Source organism: Nerophis ophidion, linkage group LG04 (assembly GCF_033978795.1).
Source record: "Nerophis ophidion isolate RoL-2023_Sa linkage group LG04, RoL_Noph_v1.0, whole genome shotgun sequence".
Taxonomy (NCBI): Eukaryota; Metazoa; Chordata; class Actinopteri; order Syngnathiformes; family Syngnathidae; genus Nerophis; species Nerophis ophidion.
In genome coordinates this window covers 23,959,062-23,979,916 of record NC_084614.1, presented here as the reverse complement: position 1 = coordinate 23,979,916, position 20,855 = coordinate 23,959,062, and the positions used below count along the sequence as shown (strand labels likewise).

At 40.8% G+C, this 20,855-nt stretch overlaps 1 protein-coding gene across 1 annotated transcript in view; it reads left to right on the top strand.

Moving 5' to 3' along the window:
- The first annotated feature begins 3,508 nt into the window (after positions 1-3,508).
- akap9 (A kinase (PRKA) anchor protein 9) overlaps positions 3,509-20,855 on the top strand; it is a 108,134-nt gene continuing 90,787 nt past the window's right edge. Inside the window, exons 1-2 of the mRNA XM_061897538.1 lie at positions 3,509-3,566; positions 3,685-3,743. Of these exons, the coding sequence (XP_061753522.1) occupies positions 3,696-3,743 (48 nt within the window). The 5' untranslated portion in view covers positions 3,509-3,566; positions 3,685-3,695. The remainder of the gene's footprint in view (positions 3,567-3,684; positions 3,744-20,855) is intronic.

The window sequence follows — 20,855 nt, the reverse complement described above, 5'->3', positions numbered from 1 at the left end:
TAATCATACTGATCGTATTGCAGACTGTGTTGACAGATGGTAATGTTTAATTCATGTCAGATATTCAACGGATGTCCTTTTGCATATATTGGCTACAAGGGTGCATTTACCATTTGCTGAGCCTGCCATTGAATAGCCTACTGACTGACCAATAGGCTCTTAACACTGACAAGTACCTCCACTATGAATATTTTAACACCATCATGCAAATCAGCTCCCACTCCTGCATTGTATAAAATGTTTTTGAAAGAATAAAAAAAAAACATGGTCAGTGATCGTTGTCTTTCACTTCAAATTGATGCAATTTACTTGACGTGATCATACCAAGTCATGCTTGCCCAGCACTTTCACTCTGCGGCTACAAATGGATCACGGAATTGGATCATTTTCTACAGTTAAGATATGTTATCATATAGCAGTCCTCACATCACATTAGCCTACATAAAGTTAGGCAATCAAACCCATTTTTATTCTGTCTTCAGTAATGTGTACCTGTAAATTGTGTCTTTGCTCTTGTATTTTGTGTGGCTCTGACACAGTACTCTCCCAGCGTATCAATAATTTAGTCAGGGCCTAAACTTTCAAATGCACTCCAGTTCCTGCTGACACTGCTGCACTAACAGCAACCGCTCACAGGTGGGATCAAATTGGACAGTATGTCTAAGAGAAGATGGGTGGAATTCAAGATCTGCCAGACTATAAGTTGCTCAGCTCCTGTCAGCCGAAGACACAAAATATCTGCTGATGCTGCTGCAGGTACGTGTTGGTGCGTTTGGATGCTCTAATAAGGTACAATATTCACATGGATGTTTGTGTAAGGGAGGTTACGCTGCAGACAGTTATGAGTTCTAATAAGGTTAGATTTTTATTGAAAAGAGTTTAATACATTATGACAAATTAATTGGAACATCTCCATCCAACCCTAAAAAACACCCTTAAACTGAGAGCACTCTCTGTTGCCATAGAAACAGCAGCAACAGCAGTCACTGGGGCATGATAACAATTCACTGCTCATCACTTCACAATTTACTGTAGATTAAGGAAGCTTGATTTACATTTGCATCCCTGTTGCAATACAATGCATGCATGTAATTGTTCGACTGTCGTGGTCTCCAGTCAGTGGCGTCAAAGTGATTTGGTTTCTGGTGTAAATTGTCATTAGAAAAGAGTTGTAACGTCTCATGAATTGATTAACGTGGACACCGACTTAAGCAAGTTGAAAAACTTATGTGGGTGTTACCATTTAGTGGTCAATTGTACGGTATATGTACTGTACTGTGCAATCTACTAATAAAAGTTTCAATCAATCATTTCGACAGTTGAGTTTAAGGACATGTATTTAATTTTTCCAGAGCTACCTATTGTAAACCCGTACGGTGTGGCGTCTTCAGTAATAGGGACGCTGTATCGATCCGTTGTGGTGAAGAAGGAGCTGATCCGGAAGGGAAAGCTCTCAATTTACCGGTCAAACTACATTCCCATCCTCACCAATGGTCATGAGCTTTGGGTTATGACCGAAAGGACGAGATCACGGGTACAAGCGGCCGAAAAGAGATTCCTCTGCCGGGTGGCGGGTTTCTCCCTTAGAGATAGGGTGAGAAGATTTGTCATCCGGGAGGAGCTCAAAGTAAAGCCGCTGCTCCTCCAAATCGAGAGGAGCCAGATGAGGTGGTTTGGGCATCTAAAGTTAAAAGTTAAAGTACCAATGATTGTCACACACTAGGTGTGGCGAAATTATTTTCTGCATTTGACCCATCACCCATCACCAAAAAGTTCTATTTTAGTTTCATCTGACCACATAACATTCTCCCAATCCTCTGCTGTATCATACATGTATCCATTTTAGTATAAACTCAACTCGTCGTGTTTGGAGGAAGAAGAACACTGAGTTGCATCCCAAGAACACCATACCTACTGTGAAGCATGGGGTGGAAACATCATGCTTTGGGGCTGTTTTTCTGCTAAGGGGACAGGACGATTGATCCGTGTCAAGGAAAGAATGAATGGGGCCATGTATCGTGAGATTTTGAGCCAAAACCTCCTTCCATCAGTGAGAGCTTTGAATGGTTGACCAAATACTTATTTTCCACCATAATTTACAAATAAATTATTTAAAATTCCTACAATGCAAATTCCTGGATTTTTTTTTTCACACTCTGTCTCTCACAGTTGAAGTGTACCTATGATGAAAATTACAGACCTGTGTCATCATTTTAAGTGAGAGAACTTGCTTAATCGGTGGCTGACTAAATACTTTTTTTCCCCACTGTAACTTGGCATCGTATTTTTCGTATTATAAGTCGCTCCGGAGTATAAGTTGCACCTGCCGAAAATGCATAGAAGGAAAAAAACATATATAAGTCGCACTGGAGTATAAGTCGTGTTTTTTGGGGAAATTTATTTGATAAAACCCAACACCAAGAATAGATATTTGAAAGGCAATTTAAAATAAATAAAGAATAGTGAACAACTGGCTGAATAAGTGTACGTTATATGACACATAAATAACCAACTGCCTGGTATGTTAACGTTACATATAATGGTATGAGTCATTCAAATAACTATAACATATAGAACATGCTATATGTTTACCAAACAATCTGTCACTCCTAATTGCTAAATCCGATGAAATCTTATACGTCTAGTCTCTTACGTGAATGAGCTAAATAATATTATTTGATATTTTACGGCAATGTGTTAATAATTTCACACATAAGTCGCTCCTGAGTATAAGTGAATAAAGGTAGTGAAAAAAAATGCCACTTGTAGTCCGAAAAATACGATATTATCCCGCCCTCATGGGGTCCTTCAGGCATTAGAGGGTTGTCACGCCAAATGTCTTTTGGGGGGAAGGTTTTTTTAGGGGGGGAAGAAATTTGGCATGACAGCGCCACGGGGAAGACCCAGGACACGTTGGGAAGACTATGTCTCCATGCTGGCCTGGGAACGCCTCAGGATACCCCGGGAAGAGCTGGACGAAGTGGCTGGGGTGGGGGGGAAGGTAAATGGTAAATGGGTTATACTTGTATAGCGCTTTTCTACCTTCAAGGTACTCAAAGCGCTTTGACACTATTTCCACATTCACCCATTCACACACACAATCACACACTGATGGCGGGAGCTGCCATGCAAGGCGCTCACCGGGACCCATCAGGAGCAAGGGTGAAGTGTCTTGCCCAAGGACACAACAAACGTGACTAGGATGGTAGAAGGTGGGGATTGAACCAGCAACCCACAGATTGCTGGCACAGCCACTCTACCAACTTCGCCACGCCGTCCCTAAGTCTGGGCTTCCCTGTTTAGGCTGCTGCCCCCGCGACCCGACCTTGGGATGAACGGAAGAATATAGATAAATGTTGATTTTTTTGTTTGTTTTTTTTACAAAAAAGCTTGAATACTCAAACGGGAAAAATGAAAAGTCCTGTTTTCACGACAATTCTGGCAGCTCCTGAAGGCAACATAAGGCGTGGCTCTGGGCCCCCTATCAGATGTCACCACAGCGGGGTGTCATGTTTACGTGGTAAAAACATGGCCGCCGACTGCCAGCAAGGAGACAGCCTTTAAAAGTATGCAAGTGCAAGCCTCTGGCAGCCTTTTTGAAGCCGGGCGGCGCACTTTTCGCCACCGGAGCCGAAACGTGTCTTGTGGACATTACGCATGAATCTTTTTCCCGTTTTGTTTTAGCTGCCGTGACGATGGAAGACGATGAGAGGCGAAAGAAGCTGGAGGCCGGCAAAGCAAAGGTATATGTTATAATAACTCTCACACTTTTATCAAAGTCACAATATATTGTTGGTAATAACTTTTTTTTATGTCTTGTTGTTGGGTTCTGTCAGTTGTTCCGCCTCCCGTGTCTGCCCCCCCTCCTTCGCAGCTGTCAGTCAAAGAGGGTTAGCATAGCTAGCTACATATTGCACAGGCTACACCCCTTTGTCATTCTGCATGATTACACTCCATTTTGTCTCTCCCAAGCTGCAGACCTTTTAGTGAGTGTTATTCAAGGTTAGTAATCAGTCAGTAAGTACAGGCTTTCTGACGCCTGCTTGAAGCAAGTAAGGCTGGAAGGCAGGTGTAACAGGATTTACAGGACATATATCCCCATCAGGTCGAGCATGCCAGAAGATCCGTGCTGCCTTGGCAGTATCAGTGAAAAATACCAGTGGCATGCCATCCATCCGTCCATTTCCTACCGCTTATTCCCTTTGGGGTCACGGGGGGCGCTGGTGCCTATCTCAGCTACAATCGGGCGGAAGACGGTATACACCCTGGACAAGTCGCCACCTCATCGCAGGGCCAACACAGATAGACAGACAACATTCACACAACTTAATGCCAAAAAAACGGAAATGCTGATTATCGGTCCTGCTAGACACCGACCTCTATTTAATAATACAACTTTAACATTTGACAACCAAATAATAAAACAAGGTGACTCTGTAAAAAATCTGGGTATTATCTTCGACCCAACTCTCTCCTTTGAGTCACACATTAAAAGCGTTACTAAAACGGCCTTCTTTCATCTCCGTAATATCGCTAAAATTCGCTCCATTTTGTCCACTAAAGACGCCGAGATCATTATCCATGCGTTTGTTACGTCTCGTCTCGATTACTGTAACGTATTATTTTCGGGTCTCCCCATGTCTAGCATTAAAAGATTACAGTTGGTACAAAATGCGGCTGCTAGACTTTTGACAAGAACAAGAAAGTTTGATCATATTACGCCTGTACTGGCTCACCTGCACTGGCTTCCTGTGCACTTAAGATGTGACTTTAAGGTTTTATTACTTACGTATAAAATACTACACGGTCTAGCTCCAGCCTATCTTGCCGATTGTATTGTACCGTATGTCCCGGCAAGAAATCTGCGTTCAAAAGACTCCGGCTTATTAGTGATTCCTAGAGCTCAAAAAAAGTCTGCGGGCTATAGAGCGTTTTCCGTTCGGGCTCCAGTACTCTGGAATGCCCTCCCGGTAACAGTTCGAGATGCTACCTCAGTAGAAGCATTTAAGTCTCATCTTAAAACTCATTTGTATACTCTAGCCTTTAAATAGACCTCCTTTTTAGACCAGTTGATCTGCCGCTTCTTTTCTTTCTCCTATGTCCCCCCCTCCCTTGTGGAGGGGGTCCGGTCCGATGACCATGGATGAAGTACTGACTGTCCAGAGTCGAGACCCAGGATGGACCGCTCGTCGGGACCCAGGATGGACCGCTCGCCTGTATCGGTTGGGGACATCTCTACGCTGCTGATCCGCTTCAGATGATTTCCTGTGGACGGGACTCTCGCTGCTGTCTTGGAGCCACTATGGATTGAACTTTCACAGTATCATGTTGGACCCGCTCGACATCCATTGCTTTCGGTCCCCTAGAGGGGGGGGGTTGCCCACATCTGAGGTCCTCTCCAAGGTTTCTCATAGTCAGCATTGTCGCTGGCGTCCCACTGAATGTGAATTCTCCCTGCCCACTGGGTGTGAGTTTTCCTTGCCCTTTTGTGGGTTCTTCCGAGGATGTTGTAGTCGTAATGATTTGTGCAGTCCTTTGAGACATTTGTGATTTGGGGCTATATAAATAAACATTGATTGATTGATTGATAGACGGACAACATTCACACTAACATTCACACACTAAGGCAAATTTAGTGTTGCCAATCAACCTATCCCCAGGTGCATGTCTTTGGAAGTGGGAGGAAGCCGGAGTACCCAGAGGGAACTTACGCAGTCACAGGGAGAACATGCAAACTCCACACAGAAAGATCCCGAGCGGCAAGTGGCATGGTGCATGCGAATTGTATTACTGTTGTCATGGAGTAGAGGGGGCAGCATGGGGGAAGAGGGTGTTAGTGCGTCTGCCTCACAATACGAAGGTCGGACTCCTGAATAGTCCTGGGTTCATTCCCGAGCTCGGGATCTTTCTGTGTGGAGTTTGCATGTTCTCCCCTTGACTGCGTGGGTTCCTTTCCTCCAACCTCCAAAAATATGCACCTGCGGATAGATTGATTGGCAATGTTGTAAGCATTTCACCAATCTCGCGCACTTTGCAAATTTGGACGCGATCTAACAGCAAAACAGTCTCCCAACACTGCGTAGATGGCATCAAGGCCTATTTATCCAAGCGTGAGGGTTGGGAAACGAATGTGTTTGGCGAGGGAAGTGTGGATTCAGGTGGTGTGGCCTATTTCAAGTTGTAGGTAACCCTACATTATTATATTTTATAAATACTAAACCAAGTTGTGGTAGTAGTTTAGTCAGTAGTTTAGTCGTGGATGTACACTGTATAGTGATGAATCCAATAAACATTTGATTTGATTTGACTTTGATTTGACATTAAATTAGCAAATTGCGCCCATTGGTATTGTGCTTACAACAGCAACACTAAATTGGCCCTAGTGTGTGAATGTGAGTGTGAATGTTGTCTGTCTATCTGTGTTGGCCCTGCAATGATGTGGCGACTTGTCCAGGGAGTACCCCGCTTTCCACCCGATTGAAGCTGAGATAGGCACCAGCGCCCCCCGCGACCTCAAAGGGAACAAGCGGTAGAAAATGGATGGATGGATGGATGGATGGATATCCCCATCAGGTCGAGCATGCCAGAAGATCCGTGCTGCCTTGGCAGTATCATTGAGCAATACCAGAGTGTGCACGGGTTAAGTGGCATGCCATCCATCCATCCATTTTCTACTGCTTATTCCCTTTGGGGTGGCGCTGGTGCCTATCTCAGCTACATTTGGGCGGAGGACGGGGTACACCCTGGACAAGTCGCCACCTCATCGCAGGGCCAACACACATTGACGGACAACATTCACACACTAGGGCAAATTTAGTGTTGTCAATCAACCTATCCCCAGGTGCATGTCTTTGGAAGTGGGAGGAAGCCGGAGTACCCGGAGGGAACCTACGCAGTCACAGGGAGAACATGCAAACTCCACACAGAAAGATCGCGAGCGGCAAGTGGCATGGTGCATGCGAATTATATTACTGTTGTCATGGAGTAGAGCAGGCAGCACGGTGGGAGAGGGGTTAGTGCGTCTGCCTCACAATACGAAGGTCTGACTCCTGAGTAGTCCTGGGTTCAATCCCGGGTTCGGGATCTTTCTGTGTGGAGTTTGCATGTTCTCCTCTTGACTGCGTGGGTTCCCTCCGGGTACTCCGGCTTCCTCCCACCTCCAAAAACATGCACCTGGTGATAGGTTGATTGGCAATGTTGTAAGCATTTCACCAATCTCCCGCACTTTGCAAATTTGGACGTGATCTAACAGCAAAACAGTCTCCCAACACTGCGTAGATGGCATCGAGGCCTATTTATCCAAGCGTGAGGGTTGGCAAACGAAGGTGTTTGGCGAGGGAAGTGTGGATTCAGGTCGGGTGGCCTATTTCAAGTTCCAGGTAACCCTACATTATTATATTTTATAAATAGTAAACCAAGTTGTGGTAGTAGTTTAGTCAGTAGTTTAGTCGTGGATGTACACTGTATAGTGATGAATCCAATAAACATTTGATTTGATTTGACATTAAATTTGCAAAATGTGGTTTCGCATTTTGCAAATTGCACCCACTGATATTGTGCTTACAACAGCAACACTAAATTGGCCCTAGTGTGTGAATGTGAGTGTGAATGTTGTCTGTCTATCTGTGTTGGCCCTGCGATGAGGTGGCGACTTGTTCAGGGTGTAAAGCCGCCTTCCGCCCGATTGTAGCTGAGTTAGGCACCAGCGCCCCCCGCGACCTCAAAGGGAATAAGCGGTAGAAAATGGATGGATGGATGGATATCCCCATCAGGTCGACCATGCCAGAAGATCCGTGCTGCCTTGGGAGTATCAGTGAGCAATACCAGAGTGTGCACGGGTTAAGTGGCATGGTGCATGCTAATTGTATTACTGTTGTCATGGAGTAGAGCGGGCAGCACGGTGTAAGAGGGGTTGGTGCATCTGCCTCACAATACAAAGGTCCTGAGTAGTCCTGGGTTCAATCCCGGGCTCGGGATCTTTCTTTGTGGAGTTTGCATGTTCTCCCCTTGACTGCGTGGGTTCCCTCCGGGTACTGCGGCTTCCTCCCACCTCCAAAGACATGCACCTGGGGATAGGTTGATTGGCAACACTAAATTGGCCCTAGTGTGTGAATATGAGTGTGAATGTTGTCTGTATCTGTGTCGGCCCTGCGATGAGGTGGCGACTTGTCCAGGGTGTACCCCGCCATCTGCCCGAATGCAGCTGAGATAGGCTCCAGCGACCCCCTCCGTGACCCGAAAAGGGACAAGTGGTTGAAAATGGATGGATGGATGGAGTAGAGCTGTAAAGTGGCAGCATGAATAGTGCCCCACCTCCTAGTTTTTAACATCTACAATCAGGTCGTTCATAGTTCTAAATGCCAGGTGTTGTGTTGAGAAGGGTTCCGTAAGTATGTTGCCAAAATGTACAGTACCGGGAAAACTGACTTGGAAAAGTCGTGGTGGTTCCAAATTTCTTCCATTTGCGGATGAAAGAGGCCTCTGTGCTTATTGGGACCTTCAAGGCAGCAGATATTTTTCTGTACCTTTGCCCAGATTTGGGCCTTGACACTGTCCTGTCTTGGAGGTCTACAGACAATTCCTTTGACTTTCTTCTTGGTTTGTGCTCTGCAGTGCACCGTTATGTGCAGGACTTTTTTATATATTGACAGGTGCAGGCCTTTCCAAATCATGTCAAACCAGCTGAATATACCACCAGTGGACTTCAAATAAGCTGTAGGAACATCTCAAGTATGATTAGTTGAAAGAAGATGCCCAAGAGCTTGCTTATGAGCTTAATGGCAAAGGCTCTGAATACTTAAGTACACGTGATTTCTTAGTTTTTTATGTTCATTAGATTTACAAAAAAATCTAAAAAAACCCAAACTTTTTCACATTGTCATTACGAAGCATTGTGTGTAGAAGTTTTAGGACAAAACATTATTTCATTTCAGAATAAGGCTGTAATACAACAAACTGTGAAACTTTCCGGATACACTGTATACAAAGTATGGCATATATGACAAAAAAACAAGGTGAACAACAAGGTAAAGGAGCCATTTGCAGTATTCCACTAAAAAAGTCACAATAGTGCATGGTATGCTGCTTGGATTTTGAAATGTAAAATGGTGTTTTTGACTAAAATATGCAGACAAATTAGATGTTTTATTCCGCTCACTTATGCACTCAAATAGTCACTACAGTGCATAGTATACTGCTGCTTCCTAAGATTTGGGTTGTCTGGATTTATTTTGAAGCGAATTTCCCCAAAACAAAGGAGGAAAAGAAAAATGCGTTTGCATTACTGTATTTTGTTGAAATAGTCACACAAGTGCATGGTTACATTGAGTTGAGTTTGAGTTTAGTTCGAACATGCAAGCGTACAACTTGATATGTCACAATTTCCAATTTCTCTATTCAACATGTTCGAAAAGGAGTAGGAAGAAGCAGAGCTTATTTAATCATACCCCTTTTCCTTTACATAACAGTTGCTAAAAGTTTTGTTCTCTTGCTGTTCTCAATTTATTCACAATATACTCCATAAGTAATAAAAATAAAAATAAATGAATAAATAATAATTTGTGAAATAAGTTATATTTCATATGGTGAGATGAGTAAGATTATCTAGAAAATTAATGGATGGATGAAATAAATTCAGAATGTTTATCATGGCTCTTCTTCTTTGTACTTTGTAAACACTTTAAGTTTGAAGAGTTTCTTGAAGTGGATCATATTAGTACATTGTTTGATATATTTGCTTAATCCATTCCATAATTTCATTCCACATACTGATATAGTGAAGGTTTTAAGTGTTGTACATGTGTACAAATGTTTTAAATTACTTTTTTCTCGAAGATTATATTTCTGGAAGACAAAAATACATTTTGAAGTCTTTGATTAGAGAAGAGGATGATTGCTTTAAAAAATGAGCTAGAAAAGCAAAATTGGGACAATGTAAAATTGAAAATGAGGTTGATGAAGCATATGAAAATGTCTTAATAATACTTTATGACAAACATTGTCCATGGAAAAAACTCAGTAGAAAGTAGAGAAAGAATAATCAACCATGGATGACAAAATGATTAAAACATGCTTATTAATCAGAAGAATAAATTATATAGAAAATGTATAACACAAATAACTACAGAGGCAGAAAATAAGTACAAAAAGTATAAAAACAAGCTAACTCACATACTACGAACATGTAGAAAATAATATTACTGTCAATTATTAGACGGGAACAAAAATAGTATGAGAGCAACATGGGTCATCCTCAATAGCATTATTAAAAATGGAACTAAAAGGGATCACCCCCAATACTTCTCAAACAGAAACAAATATAAAAACAACATAAATGAAGTAGTTGAAAGTTTAAATAATTACTTTGAAGGAAAGGATTCCACACCCAGTTTCAATTGAGGACTATAATTATACCATAGATAAAAATCCCAACTCAATGTTACTCAATAATGTGACACAGGAGGAAATAGTTATAATCATGAAGACTTCAACTAATTGTAATGGAATTGATATGGAAATGATAAAAGTTATAGAAGAGCTCTTAGGACCATTAACGTATATTAGCAACCTATCATTTCAAATAGGTAAATTCCCAAACAAAATGAAAATAGCTAAAGTTGCACCAATTTATATAACTGAAGACAAAAAACAATTTACAAATTATAGACCTGTATCTTTACTTCCACAATTTTCTAAAATAATTGAAAAACTGTTCAATAACAGATTAGAGAGTTTCACAAACAAATATATATTACTCACTGAGAACCAATATGGAAACAGAGCTAATGTTTCAACTTCAATGGCTTTAATTGAAATTACAGAAGAAATTACCAATGCGATTGTAGTAAAAAATGTGTGGCAGCAGTGTTGATGGCTCTAACAAAATAATTTGACACAATTAATCACAATATTTTAATAAAAAAAATAAAACGGTATGGCATCAGAGGGTTGGTCTTAAACTGGATTAGAATTTATTTAACGAACAGGAAACAATAGGTGAAGCTAGGCGAACGTACGTCTAAAACGCTAAATACACTGTATTGCCTAAATTATTTGGCCACCTCCTTGACTCACATATGAACTTGAAGTGCCATCCAATTCCTAAACCATAGGGTTCAATATAATGTCAGTCCATCTTTTGGAGCTATTACAGCTTCAAAACTTCTGGAAAGGCTGTCCATAAGGTTGCGGAGTGTGTTTGTAGGAATTTTCCACCATTCTTCCAAAAGCGTATTGGTGAGGTCACACACTGATGTTGGTCGAGAAGGCCTGGTTCTCAGTCTCCGTTCGAATTCATCCCAAAGGTGTTCTATCGGGTTCAGGTCAGGCCAGTCAAGTTCAATCCACACCAGACTCTGTCATTCATATTCGTATGGACCTTGCATTGTGCACTTGTGCACAGTCATGTTGGAAGAGGAAGGGGCCCGCTCCAAACTGTTCCCACAAGGTTGGGAGCATGGAATTGTCTAAAATGTTTTGGCATCCCGGAGTATTCAAAGTTCCTTTCACTGGAACTAAAAGGCCAAGCCCAACTCCTAAAAAAACAACCCCACACCATAGGGCTGGGCGATATTGGCTTTTATTAATATCTCGGTATTTTTATGCCATATCGTGATATATCTCGATATTTTGCCTTAGCCTTGAATGAACACTTGATGCATACAATCACAGCAGTATGATGATTCTATGTGTCTACATTAAAACATTCTTCTTCATACTGCATTAATATATGCTCATTTTATACTTTCATTCAGAGAGACAAATCACAACTAAGTCAATTTACCAAAACTATATTTATTATATACTCTTCATTCTCTCACGGGTGACTTTTTAAATGAAAGAACAAATTAGTTGTGCTGCTACATTTTGTAGCAACACTTTTGCTTTGATTGATTGATTGAAAATTTTATTAGTTGACTGCACAGTTCAGTACATATTCCGTACAATTGACCACTAAAAGGTAACACCAAAATAAGTTTTTCAACTTGTTTAAGTCGGAGTCCACGTAAATCAATTCATGGTAATATGCTGCATACTTTGCATATTGCTGTTGTCCGCTGAATATATTCCCGCTTGAAGCTAAACCACCGCCAGATGATGGACTCCTGCTGTTTTTTGGGCATTAATTGTTCTTCTTCCATTTGTGATCAGTTTCGCACCTTCTCTCTCTTGTAATGTCACTCGCAATTCTCCGCTTGCACGACCTGCCTCAGCTAACGTTATCCATGCTGCTACCTCTCTGCTCGGCGAGAGCGTATGACGCTACACGCGCGACAGTATGTGACGTATGTAAGAAGGTGGGCTTGTTTTACGTCTTTGTGAGAAGGAGAGACGAGAAGGAGTGAGAAACGCCTGTAGTGTAATACCCGCAGCTAAAAGCAACTGCGTGAGAACGTATACTCGAATATTACGATATACAGTAGTCATTTATTTATATCGCACAGAGGCAAACCCGCGATATATCGCCCAGCCCTACCACACCGTAATTCCTCTTCCACCAAATTTCGCACTCTGCACAGTGCATTCTAAAATGTACCGTTCTTCTGGCAACCTCCAAACCCAGACTGGTCCATCAGATTGCCAGATAGAAAAGCATGATTCATCACTATACTAACTTTAAATATCTTATAACTTCACAAATGTCATTTATATAGAGAAGAGATTGAACAATTTTGGTCCTAGTGTTGATCCCTGAGGTACACCACAGAATATATTTAGTGTTGTAGATGTGTGTTCAAAGGCAGAATGTGGTATACTGCTTGCTGTGCAAAAAAAGGCCTCACATGTGTGGAAGAAGCAACAAAACAAACAAAACCACTGCAAGATCAAAGACCATTTTCAGTACTACACTAAAATAGTCACAACAGTGCATGGTATGCTGCCTGGAATAAAACAAGCATGATATATTTTGATCAAAATTGTGCCCAGAATTGGCTGACATTTAGAAAAACCACACAAATCCTTTGGTAGTGTGTGGAATGTGTGTATACTCTATGATAACGATGTTAGAATATACATTTTCCCTATTGGTCACAATCAATATGAGAGCCAATAAAGGAGATGTATTTTTTTTTGTGCATTCTAACTTGAAAATAAAAATCAGCTTAAATGGAGTCAATGGGAGGTCCTCTATTCTTCCTTTTAAAGCCCTCAAAATAACCATCCAATAATCCATTCGCTTTTGTGACATGAATATTAACCAAGTATTAGTGATATTGTTATTATAAGCAGTAACACAGACAAACTATTATGAGGACATAATCCAAAAAGTTGATCAACTTTGGCATCCAATTTAGGCAATAGCGGGAAAGACATGAAAATACGCCAGGTTCCACTTCCTTCTTTTCTTTGCGGGAATTACGAATCATTTTTCATCTAAACGGGAATATAGCAACATCCGATCAGTCGGCATCCCAGTGACGGCAGACATTATACAGTTAGTGATGTTTTATCATATTTTTTGGCTTTCATGAAGTCTGCAGTGATTATATCAATGATGTTGTCAAACGAAACAGCGAACGTAAAATGATTGCGCTGCCGTATGCTTAATATTAACAAAATATTTAAATGTTACATCTTATTATAAATGTGCCTGTTACTACATTTCATATATAATTACAGTGTTTTTAATAAGCCTTTATGGTGATGTTTGAATTATTTTTTCGTGCGTTGGAAGCTGACTTTTGATTGCATTTATTTACTAATAGGCGCAATTCCAAAAAAGTGCAGTTCTTTCCCTTTCATTTAAGTGTGTTCCTACAAAGCACAACAAACTACTAGTTGTCTATTAAAGATGCAGTATCTTTGACATCATGTCCCCAACACAAAAAAGTGCATCTGTAAATGTTTCCCAGCAGCTTATGTTGATACTCCTACGTGGTATGTCTACGAGCCCAGATGGAGGTGATTCGTCGCCGACTGCAGACTCCATATGCACGACTCTGGCTCGCCAAGTAGGGTAGCCGGGTGTGATAAGCAGCTCATCAAAAGACTGGTTGACGTTTCTTAACCTGCTTCACAAACTGTGGCCTGTTTTGGCTGCACACGCGACCACCCGCTGGGCCTTGTCCAACAATAGGGTTTGTGTTTTAGCTTTTTGTATGTGAGCGGTGGAGTATATGGGCTAGAGGCTTGAGGGCTATAGATCAGAGTGCCTTTTAGTTGCAAGGTGTAGATGGCGGATATGGCAGGGACACCCACTAGGAGCGCTTTCATCTGTTGGCCTCTAACCTTCTGTCCTTTTCTTCCAAAATGTGCTTTGTTTGATGAGATTATTGCGGGTCATCTTAAAGTTCATCCTCTTGTCCCTGTGTTCATGTGGTGCTTCTGTCCTACGATAACACCTGTGATTTTAGCAGCGATTTTCAGATGGCTCTGCCTTCTTTTTGCTGCTGCCATCTGTTACACATTCATAATGTGTGCATTGAAATATCCACACTCTATCATCAGCAGGATTTCCCCTGAGATAAAGACTAATTCACAAAGAATAGGTGCACCTGCCCAAGATAATGAAATCCAACACAAGAAGAAAATCTGAAAAAATTAGGCTTTTCCTTGTGGTTGGTTTAGAGTAGAGATGTCCATTTAAAGCCCTCAGCTCGGGTTTTATTGACTCTCCGCATATTGTCAAAGAAAAATAAAGAATTGCTTGGGTTGCATATGAAGTCACATTTGGCTCAAGTTCGGCTCATTGAATACGCTTGGTGGTCAAGCCGGCTTCTATTCTTAATGGGTACTCTGCGCCATTTAGCCTTTCTCAAAGAAAAATGCACTATGATTGTGTTGTTTTCAGCTAGACAAAGGGTAGAAATTGTGAAAAGGATAAACGTGTCTTCAGAGTTCCTCGAGAGTTAATCGAGAAGGGCGGAAGAGTGCAAGATTTTATTAAACGACGACGAAAAAAGTAGCACACACTCTAGTCCAAGGAAGCGCAGTTGAAGAATGCCTGAGTTTGCAGTGAGCACTTTGTAAAAGGTTTGATCGATAATACTTTTAGTGTTTCCCATTGACGTTTTAACTTGATATTATTTGTCGTTTCTTAAAACGAATTTTTGCTGCAAGTGTTTTGTAAATCACCAACTCGGCGAGTCTAAATAAAAGAAATCAAATGTGAGCAAAACCTAAAAGAGTTAAGTAAGCTTTTGCCAAAGGTAGCAATCATTAAAGAAGCTTTCAGCATATAAACAATGTTGACATCCATAGTTATATTGTGATAAAGACGGGGAAAAACATGCATACTTGTAAATGGCGCGTGCAAAAAACATGGCTGTAGATCAGTGGTTCTTAACCTTGTTGGAGGTACCGAACCCCACGAGTTTCATATGTGCATTCACCGAACCCTTCAGTGGAAATTTTTTTTTTTTTTTTTCAAATTCAAGACAAAGTTGTATGTTTTTGGTAACACTTTAGTATGGGAATATATTCTAAGTAACAAAGACTTAATTTAGACTTATTTGGTTAGGGTCAGGGTTAGAGGGTTAGGGATCTAATAAGGCCATGCTGAATAAGGCATTAACTAGTACCTACTGACTAGTTAAGAGCCAATATGTTACTAATTTGCATGTTAATAAGCAACTAATTAATGGTGAATATGTTCTCTATACTAAAGTGTTAACCATATTTTTTTTACTGGTGCACAAAATGAACCGTGCATGAACATCACCTTGTTCAAACAACAAAACTAAGGCAGTACATAAACTCACAGCAAATTACACACCTGCAAATCAATCAGCTGTTGCCGTATCCGTAATATGCCAAAAGGGAGAAGTTTGTATTTACATGAAGAGTCGGGTGTGTTTTGACCTCGGCCGAACCCCTGAGGTCGACTCACCAAACCCCTAGGGTTCGATCGAACCCTGGTTAAGAACCACTGCTGTAGATGCTAAGTTAAACCATGAATTGCAACCTTACTTGAGCACAAACGATGCATGATTTCTTCAAGAGAGTCTTGCTACCAATTTGCTTGACCCAGCCACACACAAAGAAGTTGTAGAGGACGGATAATCCTTGATATCAATCGACTAATCTTTTGTGGTTAGAGTATAGGAATAGATTCCATTGCATAGTTAGATTTTTTAAGGAAGATCGAGGGTTCTTGTGTACTCTGATTGTTCACTTGGGTTGGTTGACCAACGCTGTTTTTCACTTCTGGGAAGAAGTCACGTGTTGGAATACAAGCAATAAAAAAACCTTCCTTGTGATACCAATAACTTATAATTACATCATAATATTTTTATATGTTTGACCACCTATAACACACAGCCGACACAAGATTGCCTGGCAAAACAGGGGTTAGTGCTTATGCTTCACAATAAGAAGGTCCTAGGTTCGATTCTTTCTGTGTGAAGTTTGCATGTTCTCCCCGTGACTGTGTGGGTTCCCTCCAGGTACCACCAAAAACATGCACCTAGAGATAGGCTGATTGGCATCACTAAAATTGACCCTGGTATATGAATGTGAGTGTAAATTATGTCTGTCTGTCTGTGTTGGCCCTGCGATGAGGTAGCGACTTGTCCGGGATGTACCCCACCTCCCGCCCGAAAGCTGCTGATTTACGGTCCAGCAAAAATAAATCACTCACAGACAACCAATACAGATACAAAGCCAACATTTCAACATCAATTCCATTAATTGAAATAACTGAAGAGATCACCAATGCATTAGATAGCAAAACATGTACTGCTGCAGTGTTCATGGATTTAACAAAAGCATTTCACACAATCAATTACAATATTTTAAACAAATTAGAATGGTATGGCATCAGAGGGTTGGTCTGGAACTGGATCTGAAGCTACAGGATGCATTACATAAAGATAAGAAAACAAACGTCTTCAGAGCTGAAAATATCTTGTACCTTACCTCAGCGATCAATACTGACACCAAAATTGTTCAATCTTTATACAAACATTTTCTAAAGTTAAAAAAGACTTAAAGCTATTATTATTTGCAGATGACACGGCTGCATTTTGTTCAGGAGAACATACAGAAGCTAATACAAATAACAGAAGAAATAAACAAATTAAAACGATCGTTTGACAAAAACTAAATCTTTGATTCTCAGTAAAACTAAAATAATGTTATTCAGTAACACTAGAAGGATAAAGTCAAACATGAATACAAATAGACCGAGTAGATATTGAAAGAGCAAAAGAAAACATGTTTTGGGTGTAATAATAGATCAAATAAACTGGAAATCTCATGTAAAAATATACAATATAAAGTAGCAAGAAACACATCAAAAATTAATAGAAAAAATATGTTCTGGATCAAAAATCACTTCGTATTCTCTACTGCTTGCCATTGTTACCGTATCTCAGTTATTGTGTAGAAATATGGGGAAATAAGTACAAATGTGTGCTCGTTCACTAACAGTCCTGCTAAAAAGACCAAATAAAATAATACATATTTTTGGATATAGAAACCACTCAAACCCTTTATTTATTGAATCAAAAATATTGAAATTCAACGACTTGGTTCATTTGCAAACTTAACCTACTACCAGAATGTACAATAATTATTCTCAACAAAAGAGAAGAAATACAATCTTAGAGGACAATTTATTTTAAACAGAGAAGCTAGAGTTCTACTTATTAGAAACATGGAAGAGCTGGAAAAATACTGAAGAAAACAATTGTTAGACAAATACAAAATGGACTAATTCACATTTTTATGGACCCAATTATCAATACAACTGATAAATTATATGACATAGAAAAAATAGTGATTACAATTCATTCATTCCTGTCTTTAATGAAGGTATATATTATACTGAGGATCATTTTAGTTGTACAAAAGGTCCTATGATGGACAAAGCATTATCAATTATTCATTTTTTGTTTCTTTTTCTTTTTTTTTTTTCCAAGATGGCGCTGCTGTAGTGGCATTTTGGAAATAATTTGTACCCCTTTCGGAGATTACATTTAGTACCCCTTAAAAAATTCACCAGTTGCACAACGAGATGTTTGCTGTATCACAAGCATGGGATAAAGTGAATGTTCCTGTAACTTTCTGGCTATAAAATATATCTTTGCAGTTTTAATAGCATTTTTGTAAACAAGTAACAGATTTCGTGATTAATATCCATAAATTAACATTCTTATTAAATGACGGTACAATAGGCACACATCTGATTGGGGAGTGTGGGTGTATATAGGCATGGGTACCGAATCCAGTTCTTTTTTGGCACCGACCGATTCACATTAAATCCCATGGCGCCATGTTTCGGTACCTGGGTTGTGCGTGACGTCACACCCGGTTGCTGACTGGTGATCCTCAAGGCACCACCGAGAGCTGACTTACCAAAATTACATATCGGTAATGTTGCAATTTTTAATGCCAACTAAAAAATTTAGCAACGTTCCAACGTAAGTTAAGTAAGGCTCCCCTTTTCCAAAACTGCACCAGCTAAATTATACATTGACTTTCTATTGACATGTTACTGATTAGCATTAGCAATTTTACATGGCGATTTCAACACCTCCAAATTAATTATTGAAAACTTTAACTAAGATGCATGTTACAATCAAACAGCTGGTGCGTAATAAGTACAATACTTACAGTAATTACAATTTAGGGCACAAAACAACACAGCATAAACTAGACACTTCAGCCATCTAACATCTTAGACCCGCAACTTTATTTGTAACTTAATGTCAGACTTGCAAACTAGACTCGAATTTGTGATAATAAAACAATATATAACAACAGGACAGTGGAAAGCAGTTATTATAATAATCAAATTTTTAAATCTTGCAATTAAAAATTAGATTAATTAATAAAACAAATAATATTTACTAACACTGGCGAAATTACCGAAAGTTGGTACCATTGAGTACAGGTATCGATTCCCAAGTACAGGGAATTGGTACTGTATCGGTCCCATCCCTAAATGTACAGTACTTGTTTGTTTCTTCACAATAAGCGTTATAAATATTTACCACTTTTAACTCTACTGTTGCACTCGCGCATAACACGCTGTTAATGACATTTATTGGCTGCGTGTATGCCGCAGCATAGTCAATGACCTGGCATTTACAGTTTATGTGGGGTGTAGGAGTTGTTCGTCTTTTTGTGTGGCCTTAAACGCATCAGTGGCTAAGTCTAATGAGTGCGTCTGCTGGCAACAGTGAGAGAGTGACAACGGCTGCTGTAAATACGACAGATAACAGAAAGTTGGTTTTGCCGTGATTTGAACAACAGAAAATGACCAGTTTTGCCATATAGTAACTTTTTGCTAAGGTTTTTTTGATGTGATCTCGGCTGACAACCAACAGTTTTGCTCAATAAAATGATTTACAGACGTTACAATTATTCAACATTGTTCACAAACATTGGTTTATCTCTTGTGGTCACATGTCACTCACAGAGTTACATTGCAAAATCGTAGAGAATAATGTTACGTGTTCATTTTGTTCAAAGTTTTGGTTGGGTTTTATTTTGTGCTCTGGATAGATTTTGGACGTGTGATGGATGCACAATTGCACAGGCGCACACCTTAGTGCTGGGGTCTCAACGAAGGACAGGTTTAATGTCCATCCATCCATCCAGCTTCTGCCGCTTACCCGAGGTCGGGGCACGGGGGCAGCAGCCTCAGCAGGGAAGCCCAGACTTTATTCTTCCCAGCCACTTCGTGCAGCTCTTCCCAGGGGATCGCGAGGCATTCCCAGGCCAGCAGGGAGACATAGTCTTCCCAATGTGTCCTAGGTCTTCCCCGTGGCCTTCTACCGGTTGGACGTGCCCTAAACACCTCCCTAGGGAGGTGTTCGGGTGGCATCTTGACCAGATGCCTGAACCACCTCATCTGGCTCCTCTCGATGTGGAGGAGCAGCGGCTCCTCTCGATGTGGAGGAGCAGCAGCTTTACTTTGAGCTCCTCCCGGATGGCAGAGCTTCTCACCCTATCTCTAGGGGAGAGCCCCGCCACCCGGCGGAGAAAACTCATTTCGACCGCCTGTACCTGTGATTTTGTCCTTTCGGTCATGACCCAAAGCTCATGACCATAGGTGAGGATAGGAACGTAGATCGACCGGTAAATTGAGAGCTTTGCCCTCCGGCTTAGCTCCTTCTAAACCACAACGGATCAATACAACGTCCGCATTACTGAAGACGCCGCACCGATCCGCCTGTCAATCTCACGATCCACTCTTCCCTCACTCGTGAACAAGACTCCTAAGTAGGGGTTTAACGGTGCGTGTATTTGTATTGAACTGTTTCGGTACGGGGGTGTAAGCTGAAGTCTTAACAAGCTGTTTTGCTTTTTCTTCCTCTGTGTCAGCACCCAGCATTGTCCCACCCACACAACCATCTGATTGGTTACATACAAAGCCAATCAGCAGTGCGTATTCAGAGCGATGTAACAGCCAATCAGCAGTGCGTATTCAGAGCGCATGTAGTCAATGCTTCAGCGTCGAGCAGGATAGTGTTTAGCAGGTGAGCATAAGACAGCGTACTCTCCCCAAATTATAAAAAAAACACCTCCCAGTCACAACTACTACAAACATCACTATGAGCCCGTTGAACTTCTAGAAACTTAAACTGCAGCTCAGCTCGCTCGCAGTTCTGGCTTGAGGTGAAGGCTAATTAGCTTTTAGCGTAACGTTAGCTCATTTTGCTATGTGTGTGTGTGTGTGTGTGTGCGTGCGTGCGTGTGTGTGTGTTCGGGGCAGCAAAGCTCTGTCTGTCTGTTATTTCACTTGAACTACATGGTGTTCAGGGATAAATAGTCTCTCCTATTACTATTGTACTATTTTTTCAGCAATAGTTACATGAATCATTAGTAATGTAGCAGCCTAGTTTTGAATGGCAGGGTCCCTGCTATCACATGTTGACAAAAATATAACATTTACGTAATAAAAGTCA